We start from the raw sequence: 10,795 nt of genomic DNA on the forward strand, positions 1-10,795 counted from the left end.
TACTCGGTGAATTTTAGTTGCTTAGATGCCCATTTTCTGCTCTCCTCTGCTTTCAGAGATGATATGCACTTACCTCTTCAATCCACATCTTAGGACAGTAGACCCCAGGGTTACCTTAGGTTGATGCATATTAGTATATATTAAAAGCAAATGTAAAAAGGCAACAATAATATATTTATTGGGAGCTAGTACAAACTTTTATAAGGATAACATTCATTAGCAAACAAGTCAGCGCAGTATTAAATATTTCTTGAATGAAGTTCCTCGTGGATGCCTTCATAAGAACATTGGAAAGAAACATAAAATTAGTTAACTTCATTGAAATTGATCTTACGTAAAAGAATATGAACAACTTATGAAAATACAAGAAAGTTATACGATATGGCAGGACTTTTCATGAGTTTCAAAAATCATGATTTATATTACTAAATTGGCTATAAAGGAATGTTGCACCATACATGAGACATATTTTTGGGCTTGTAAACAAAATATAAGTTAGACGAGACAGAAAAATGATTGAATAAAATATTTCAATATTTAAAACTTTAATGTGAGGGAAGACAGAAATACAGATCAGTAATTTCTTACATGATAAATTCCCTGAAAATGTTGCAAAGAGTACTTCAAAACCATGTCAAAATTAAATAAAAAAACCTCCAATGCTAAATCTTATCAGTCGTGGTTGTAAACTGCGCAAGCCAGGTATCATAACCACAAGACAATAGTGGACAACAGACGATAAATCAAAGATATAACACCTTACGTCAAAAATAGACCCGTGCTTAGGTTAGTAAGATTAAGACAGGCATTTCCCCTGGGGACTGTCTCTTGGCTCAAGTCCTGCTATACAATATTAAGGAGAGTAGAAAGAAAATGTTATGCTTTCAGATGCCAGGCAATTAACGGCATCAGAAAGCCTCGCCTGTAAGCCTGAGTAAGCAACATAATTACATTAAACATAATAAAGATACACTGTTGTATGTTCCACAGAAGTTTTAATTACCGACCCAGGTTTCGACAATACACTATTTTATTTTTTATTTTATTCCCAAACCACTGGATACAGCTTTTATTGGCCATTTTATACCAGGGTATTCAACAAATGTAACAACTCTAAATGTACACCAACAACCATGCCCTGGATAGGGGCAACCTACCAAGGCAGGACTCGAACCCGCGACCTCTTGTTTGGCAGGTGAGGACGTTACCCCGCCACCACCGAGGCCACTATGTCATTATCAAGGTGTTATAATTGCATTACTTACATACAAATTCATTCTGTTCCAGACAAGCAGCCACTTTAGGAGGCAGTTGTGTCGACAGGTTTTAATGTAACCAGAAAATTTGACATTTTAAAGGGCATGGGTTGGTTGGGATCATCATCTTGGGAATTAGTTAATCCTGAATCACACTGTCATTTATTCCCTCCCTCTGAGTGATAGCTCAAGCAATAAATTTCCAGGAGCTAATGAGAGTATCTATCATTTTCTGAATCACACGGTCATTTCCACTGTCCCTTTTCCCATTGCTAATTATGCTGCTTTCCGTATTTACAACTGCCATGTGTGATATTGTGTGAATGTAAGATATTCACACACTTGAGGATTATTCATTTATTCCAGGCTCTACCCTAACCTATCCAAACTCACCTTATCAATGAGTGAAAGTTGGTTAGAGTTAGAGAGATGCAAACTTCGAGTTATTATTCCAAAAATTGTGAGGTGGGGTTTCATTGATACAATGCAGCATTAAAAACATTCATAGAGCATTGCTCACACAGATTCAAATGGAGCCTATACTGTTTGTCATTTTTGAGGCAGATGTCCCAGTTAGCACCTGGCGATGCCCAAGGAGACTTTGCAGACATGTTCTCCTCCTTGGCCCCAGTTGTGGATGGACCCACAGACAGCCGCTCACAGCCAACGATCCTAGAGGAGGGCCCCAAAGAAAGTCTTGAAGGAGGTCGACTGCCAAGCATCCCATTGCTCACTGGAATCACCAAAGACGAGACATCCAACCTCTTCTCAAGTGAGCAAATACTCATCAAACTATCAAATCAAAAGGCTTTGACAGCAATAAATCGAGTAGATTTAAATGTACCATATTTGAAAGCATATAAGACTTAAGAATTCATAAAATGGCTTTGAAAGCAATAAATCAAGTAGATTTAAATGTACCATATTTGAAAGCATGTAAGACTTAAGAAAGCATAAAATGGCTTTAAAAGCAATAAATCAAGTACATTTAAATGTACCATATTTGAAAGCACGTAAGACACACCTTTTTAACATAGTAATAGCTCGAAAAAATCACCTGTGTGTTATATGTGAAGGCTCCACCTTCATAGGTTAGAGTTCAATACTGACTTAATTATACATATGTACTAATATACATTTATTATTCCATATAAGAATTCTGTAGTTATCATTGCTATTATTAAGCTCATTGCTATTATGCAACATTATTTATTATATTACATATTTCTGTCAATATTCCAGAATTCATTCAGCTTGATTCTCCGATATCGAACGAGATCGTAAAATTAAAATCTAGCTTGTTCAATATCTCCTTTCGATTTATACGATTGTAAAAAATTTAAAAGGAACTAACTCAAGTTATTTAAGTGCTATGCACTCGTGTGGACTTTGTTTCTTTTACATCCCATGTGAAAATCTCTATGGGATTTTGTTTTCCTGTAGTAATTTGACAGTGGGAAATAATTGTTCTTACAGGAAAATTTTATGTTCCTATAGGAACACATAGGAAAATTTCCCATAGGAAAATAAAATTTTCCTCTGGGAACATAACATTTTCCTATAGGAACATAAAAATTTCCTATAGGAACAAACGTTTCCCATTGTCAAATTACTATAAGAAAATGAAATCCCACAGCGATTTTCTATAGGGATGGCATAATGAAATGAGGATGTGTATGATATGCTGTCAAATACAGTAATTGCAGTAGCATATATAGTGTTATTGATTCAGCAAACTCGCACTGATATTCCCAATTCTATGATCTCTGATATTTGATCATATTATGTAATTGTAAGATTTAAACTGCCATATCTGACTTTGGTGAATAAGACATTGCTGATAAAAATAAACAGACAATGAAACAGATAAAATATAAATATTAAAAAATATATAACCCTCTACATGTTGATATTTCATCGCTTGAATCAGTGAAATAGAATATTCTCGTATTCCACTAACAACATGGTTTTTTTTTTTACTTATTTCAGAAATTCAGAAGTCGAGTATACTTCAGAAAATGAAAGAGATACCAGGATACCTAGATAATATTTTCTTGCCACAACTTGTAAAAAGCACTAAAGGTAGGTAAGCAACATGTAAAAAATTTTCAAAAAATTACAAAATAAGCTCAGTTTTTGTACAAATGTTGGGGTAGAATGAAGTTTTTGCCAATCATTTATTCCAATTTACTGGTATGAGTGGCTAGTTTTCCACCCTACACCTCGAGGGAGGGAGGAAGGAAATTAAACATAGGAAGGATGCACCACTATCCAAGCAGCAAATAATATCCCAATAAAATTGTTGGTGTTAAAATATGACATCCGTGTAATATACATGTTTATCCAGTTAACATTGTATGGATATCTGTCAAATATCCAAAGGACCCACCAATCAATGCTGCAGCAATGTCCAACAGTGGACATGGAGGACCATATAACAACATTTCTTAGATATTTTCTAATCTAATGAGTAGATAATTGGTGTTTTTATTATGATTTTTGGAAATTCCCAGACATACTGACAAAACATTGGTGCTCTTCAATTGTTTACGGAACATGGATACATGGAACATAGCTACCTATATATGTATGGATCCATATAGATATTGTTTGGAATAAAATTTTTTAATGTCAATGATATTGCAACTGGGATATCTATGTAACATTATTTTTACAACTTGTCATGGATGTTACAAATATGATGTCGGTGTAACGTTGTCAAAATATCCATAATGTAATAACAACATGTTTTGGATGTATAAACCTTATTTAGATATGCGATGGATCAGGGGCGCAGCTAAGAATTAAGGCTGGGGGGGTTTTAGGCACAACTAATGCGTAGGGGTGTAGGGTATTGCATACCCACCAGGGTACGCAGGAGTTGTGGGGGGCCTCCTTTAGAAAAATTGTTCGAATTGTCCCCTTTTTAGGTATACCAGCGAACCCAACTGTCGTTACCATGCAGTTAGAGATTATTTTGTGAATGAATGACAAACTGAGATATTTCCTCCACATCTACTTTGCAGGCCTCACCAATCTAACAACATCACTGACTCAAACTCTTACTGGATATCTGGGTGTGATTCCAGGAGAGAGCACTCAAGGGGCATTATCAAGGCTGATAGAGGTGAAAATGCCACATTACTATCTAGTTTAAACTTCCCAAAACACTAACGGCCATATTCATAGTTTCCTTAGTAAGCTACTAATGCCTAAGTAGCGTTCTAAGTAGTAGCATACTAGCAAAATGGTATTCATAGATCCTTAGTAAGGGCTACTAAGCTTAGTATGCTATTATCTTCGTAGCCAACTAAGTTAGTCGCCCTACTAGCGTGTTTTAGTGGAAATCTACGAATACAGCCGTAAGTATTTTCACCGTAAATTAGAAATATGTACATAGGACACCCAAAAAGCTGAAAAGTAGACAACAAAAATAATTAAGAATTAATAATTCCTGGTAATTGAGAAGAAATGGGGCTTTTAACTTGAATACCCTAGAAATTTTGACAAAATTTTTTTTTTCCCATTTTGATGGTTAGCCGCCACAATGTTGTTGCAGTGTGAAATGACACTGATTACTTCAACATTCCAATAATTTTTGTAGTTACCACTATAATGGATACCCTCTATTACAAAAATAATGTCATTAACCTATACATCAAATTCTGCTAATCCACTAATGCCAAATAAGTCATTCTTCAATGCTTGACATTTTAACGAGTCGTGTAATAACATAGCAATAGCAGAATGAATTTTAGCTGCTTAAAATTTCAATTCTACATGGTAAACCATAATCTTAAAAATCATAATTTCTGTTAACAAGATTAGCATCAGCTATCTGGGGGGACTTGTACTCTGCCACTGTTCAAGTTCAAAATTAATTGGAATCAGGCCCTTTCTGCAATTAGGTACTATGCTCCTACCTAGTACATGATTGCAACAATTATATTTGCAAATGTCCACTCTCCATAGCCGACTGCAGCATTATTTTTCATTATTAATTCTCCAAATATTGCAAAACGTTCAAAATAAGCTATTTTTGAACAAATTTCTAGCCTTAGCACAAATGAAATTGTTTTAAACTTTCATTCACATATTTTTTCCAAACAAGAAATACTACAGAATTACCACTGAATATAATAAGATGAGAAATTTTTAATGCTGCTGAAGAAATTCGCTCAAAAAGCTAAGACTGAAAAATAATTGATCCATTACAAAGATTTATGCTTCCAAAGTTGAAATAGGTAACGATTGTTTTAAAATTTATTCATGGCTACATTGTTTTATTGATTTATCATTTGTAATGCTAACTCATACACATTTAAGTATGATGAGTGAACAAAAATACAATGCAAAATAATGTTAATACATCTTAAAAAATACCACCTTTTTTAGGCTTCAAGTGATGCCCTCTTTGCCTTGCCAGCATTTCTAACCTCCTCATTGTGGCAGCGATCTGGTGGGCCAGTTTTCCTCTACTCATTTGACCATCCAAGCCCATTTTCAGCATCTGTGTTCTCTTCTTCACCGTTTACATCACTGGCAGGAGAAGACAGCAAAGCTAAAGATGGTAATAAAATGGCAAACCATTAATTGACCCCTAAAATCATCTCTTTATTCTCTGCAAAATGCTATTGCTGACATTAAAATGCAGGAGATGAGGATTTAAATATTCTGCCAAGCCTAAATACATATAAGATATTGTAGAGAGGATTCAATAAGCAACTAGCTGATAACTTCTAATTTTAGACTCTATAGTCTTTCTCTCAATCGTAAATTACTACTTTCTCCCATCCAATCCAATGGACACTGATACAAAAACACTAAGCATTGAGTTATGCATGGTGCGGATACATATGGGGGGTGAGAGGGGCACGCACCACCCCCCTTTTGGGGCCGCCTGCATTACCTAACATTGCAGAACCATAATTGTAACTTTTTTATATCATAAGATGGCACTGTCTTGTATATGTGTATAATTAGTTTACATATAACTTTCTTAAAATTTGGATGTGACTTAATTATTTGATATTACTAAAATATTCAAGGTAGCTCAAGATCGCCTTAAGAAAGCCATCTTGGGATGTTAATGGTGATAAAATGTAAAGTCTCTAGGCACAATATACATAATAGCGATATTTTTTTACCACTGGATTGTAAAACAACTTCTTGAAACGCTATGAAAGAGTTGGTGTTTTCCAGCGATACTTAATGGAATTTGCTGAAATTTTGGATGAATAAAAATAAATGAAATTTAAACCTTGTTTTTCCACAGATTTTTATTAAAACACGACCACGATTTCGATGGTTAACCTTTTCCCTACCGTACACGTATATATACGTGTGGACGTTTCCTGACCCGGGAGACCACGGGCGTATATATACGTGTGAGATTTTCCCGGTCAAGAAAACGAAACCCGCATATATACGTTTTCTAGCTCTCCCCCTTTCAGGATGGTCGTGGGTTTAGGTCGCCTTTGTCTCGGGACCCAAAGCTTCGGGGTTCAGGATTAACCCTCCGAATCCGGGAGCAGGTACCCGGACCTTTCGTCTTTTATAACCCCTCTCAGCGGTAAGGGACAGCGGTCATACAATTGTTTATAGAGTCAATTTTTGAAATGAATGTTTGTTCATTTCTCAAGAAATATAAACTAAGAATTGAATTGTTTGTCTTTTGAGCAGCTTTTAGAATTTTTAAACGAAATTCTACGACAAATATTAACTTATATCTCGAGTTATGTATAAACATCATCATGGAAATTGTTGCTGCGTTAAATGCTTTGATAATGGCCTTAGAACTTCGTTTAAAATTTGACAATGCTCAGATAAAAATGAGGAATTATATTCTCTGTCTGTAATTTACGTGCAATCAACAATTATCCATTTGCTAAATACATACAAGCAATACATAAGTTGACCGCGAACCAATGCCGCAGGTATGGTCGTAAACCCGGAAAGGAGGGAGCACAACTACTCTCGGAGTCCGAGATAATGCGGAGTCCCACCGTGGAGGGGTCGAAAAAGGTTCAGCGAGACCCTTCTTAATGAATGCCCTCCAAAAATGCTCCGTACCACGAGAAAGAAGAGTCTCTTGGGGCTCGGTACAGCAGTCAAGCTAAGACGAAAACTCCGCGGTCTCGAAAGGGTTAACGGAAGAAGACATTCACCATCAAAACCAATGGTTGTGTTTTAATAAAAATCCTGTGGAAAAACAAAGCTTAAATTTTATTAATCCAAAAAAGCTATCAAAGACTTAAAAAGCTAATGTTTCAGTCTTGTTATCAAGTCTCTATGCTACAACTTGTGCTGATATCACTCCTTGAAAAAACAGTATTGTTTAGACCCTCTCTGTTGATAGTTATGGTCAGGCAAGGCTGATGCCTCCCCAGAAATACTCCCAGATCCTTGCAAGCAATGGTAATCACTTGCAACTAAATTTGCAGCCTTAAAATATGTGATTTATTTTAGCCTAAATACATCCATGGGGATTAAAGTAGGCTCAGATATATGTCACTTAGTAAAAAGCCTCATCTTCAAAAATCTATTCATCACCCAGTAATCAAACAATGAATATATTGGACCTGAATTGTTGGCAATAATTTCAACAGATAAATATGCAGCTAAGTTTACATAAGTTCCTTTCATAAGTAGCTAAGTTCCTTTCATAATTTATGGCCATTATTTTATTGATTTGCATTTTTTCTGATTTTATTTGATTTATGCAGCTAACGACAAAAGTGTTGGCCATGGAGAAGATCTATTCTACCTGTTTGAACCAATGACGCTGGAAGGAGAAAAACAACCATCGATAAATCTCACAAAACAAGATGATAAAAATGTGCTCAACCTTCTAACCAGCATGGTGGCAAAATTTGTGAAAACAGGGTGAGATGAAACTTTTATGTAGACGATATAATAACTAATGATGAATAACTTCAGTAAAACTGATTGCATGCAGTAAAACTTTTTGGAATTTACTTGGAATTTTAAAAAAATGAAGGTGAAAACCTTGTTATTCCACACGAAATTTATGTGACTGATTCCAACATTTTAAGTCATCATAAGGCACCACTTGAGAAGACTTCTTACAATATGAGGAGGCATAAAAACTGAGGGAAACTCATGAGAGTCAAAGGGAATGGAAGGTACAGGTAAAATGGATGGGGTGGGGTGAATGAGTATTGGACCTGATGGAGGCACTAGACTTGTCAAGTCTAGTGCCTCCATCAGGTCCAATGTCCAGTTGAGCTCAAAATCACAATATGCTGTGATTATACAAGGGTAATCTCTAAAGATACATCGCACATTGAAAATTTTCAAAGAATATACTAAAAGAATAAACTCTGACAGAATCAGTGGCAGAAACATATGGGGAGACCAGAGGGTGCGAGCCCCTCCCCCCCCCCCCCCCCTGCGGGGCCGCCTTCATTGCCGAACATTGCAGAACCACAACTGTAAATTTTTTATATCATAAGATGGCATTGTCTTGTACATGGGCGCAGCAAGGAATTAAGGCTGGGGGAGGGTTTAGGCACAGAGTAGGGATATACAGAGAGGACAAAACGGCTGAAGGCGGTAATCAGTTCATTGCGCATTTCACCATGTTCTAAATAAGGAAACGTGGCTTGAGTTGCTATTTGGTTGCTATCGTTGCTATCATTCGCGCTTAGTGTGGAGTGTTCTCGCAAAAATTGTTTTTTATTCCTCCACTCTTCAAAGCTTTCACGTAGTGCACTAGTGTTTTAAAGAAACGTGAAAAATGAAGGAAGTGGAAAATAAGACGAGAAGAAAAGGTTTTGCTTGGTGTTCAGCCATTAACTGCAAAAACAATGCGGGCATGACGGAAGCAAAATTGAGTTTCTTCAGTTTCCCTAAAGACCCTGTGAGGTAAGCAATTTCATATTTTTTCTGAGTTACATTGCTGATTGAAGAAACTAAACTTATATACGAGTATTATTTTGCATGCGAAATGAAATTGTCGAAAAAGTTTAGTAAGAACTTGTGGTGTTGGCGCAAGTCCAAGGAATGGGTGATTCGATGTCGTCGGTCGGATTTACATAATAACTGCCGGATTTGTGCGTGCGATTTGGCGTTCCTTGCTCTACCTTTATTAGTAAAGTAATAATTAGGCTACTTTGAATTTTAAAACCCTCTTTTTTCGGTGGATGGTAAGTCGTTAGCACTATTTGGTTTGAATTGACCGCATAATTTTACTTATTTTCAATATGGCCACCGTGTGCATTTTTCATTACAGAGAAACCTATGGTAAAGTCGCCTAATGTCCCCTCTGTATATATCTACTCTGTGGTTTAGGTGCAACTAATACCGGTGTGTGTGGGGTATGGTATACCCACCAGGATAAGTGGTAGGTACAAGATTAATAAATTGCGGAATTTTAAAATAAATGGTTCAAAATGGTGAGATTTACGGCTTTCTGAGGGATATTTTATTCATCCTTACACTATTGTATATATCTATCTACTTAAGTAAACCCCCCCCCCCCTCGCTGCACCACTGGTCTTGTATATATGTATAATCAGTTTGAGTAAAACCTTCTACAACCTCGCATGTAACTTGATTAGTTTTTATTACAATAAAAATATAGGTAGCTCAAAATATCTTTTGTGACTCCCCATTAGTTCAGTTCTCCTATCAGCTAATCTTTTCACACCTACGTATTTCTTCTCTTTCACATCTTTCTTCACTTGTTCCATGTATTTTGTTCGAGGTCTTCCTTTTCCGTTCTTGCCTTCCACTTGTCCCTCGACGATTGTCTTCATCAGGCCACCATGTCTCAAGATGTGGCCTATAAGGTTGTTCCGTCTTCTTGTTAAGGTTTTCATGAGGCTTCTCTCCTCTCCCACTCTTCTTAGGACTTCCTCGTTACTAACTTGGTCGATCCATTTGATTTTCATCATTCTTCTGTAGCACCACATTTCGAAGGCCTCTATCCTTGCTTTCTCCGCTGCGGTCATTGTCCATGCCTCACTTCCGTATAGGAGCATACTCCAAATGTAGGTTCTTATAAATTGTTTCTTTACTTCCATATTTAAGTTTCCCGCTGTAAGCAGGTCTCTCTTTTGGTGGAATGCTCTCTTCGCCTGGGCTATTCTGCTGATAATTTCTTTCTTACTTCTCCCGTCACTAGTTATCTTGCTTCCCAAATAACGGAATCCATCCACCTCTATCAGTTTTTGCCTCCCTATTTTAATGTTAGTCTTGACTTCTTCTCTTCTACTGCATACTAAGATCTTGGTTTTCTTCGTGCTTATTTTCAGTTGATATCTACCTACCCATTACCCTACCCATATTAATCAGAATATTTTTCAAAGCCCTCTCTGTTTCTGCTATAACGGCTATGTCATCGGCAAATCTTAGCATGCTAATTTTTTCTCCATGGATATTCACTCCCAATGCCTTTTCTTTGATTTCATTAATGGCCTTCTCAATGTAAACGTTGAAAATTACGGGTGACATGAACAGCCTTGTTGCACTCCTTTCCTAATTCTTGCTTCTTCACAGCTGGGCCCTGATTTTAT

General features: G+C 36.5%; 1 protein-coding gene across 1 annotated transcript in view; it reads left to right on the plus strand.

Annotated features, from left to right (window-relative positions):
- LOC124167543 (carboxylesterase 4A) overlaps positions 1-10,795 on the plus strand; it is a 44,149-nt gene that overhangs the window by 28,427 nt on the left and 4,927 nt on the right. Inside the window, exons 7-11 of the mRNA XM_046545496.1 lie at positions 1,821-2,028; positions 3,246-3,338; positions 4,283-4,383; positions 5,652-5,826; positions 7,982-8,141. Of these exons, the coding sequence (XP_046401452.1) occupies positions 1,821-2,028; positions 3,246-3,338; positions 4,283-4,383; positions 5,652-5,826; positions 7,982-8,141 (737 nt within the window). The remainder of the gene's footprint in view (positions 1-1,820; positions 2,029-3,245; positions 3,339-4,282; positions 4,384-5,651; positions 5,827-7,981; positions 8,142-10,795) is intronic.

The sequence above is a fragment of the Ischnura elegans genome, chromosome 11, assembly GCF_921293095.1.
Source record: "Ischnura elegans chromosome 11, ioIscEleg1.1, whole genome shotgun sequence".
Lineage (NCBI taxonomy): Eukaryota > Metazoa > Arthropoda > Insecta > Odonata > Coenagrionidae > Ischnura > Ischnura elegans.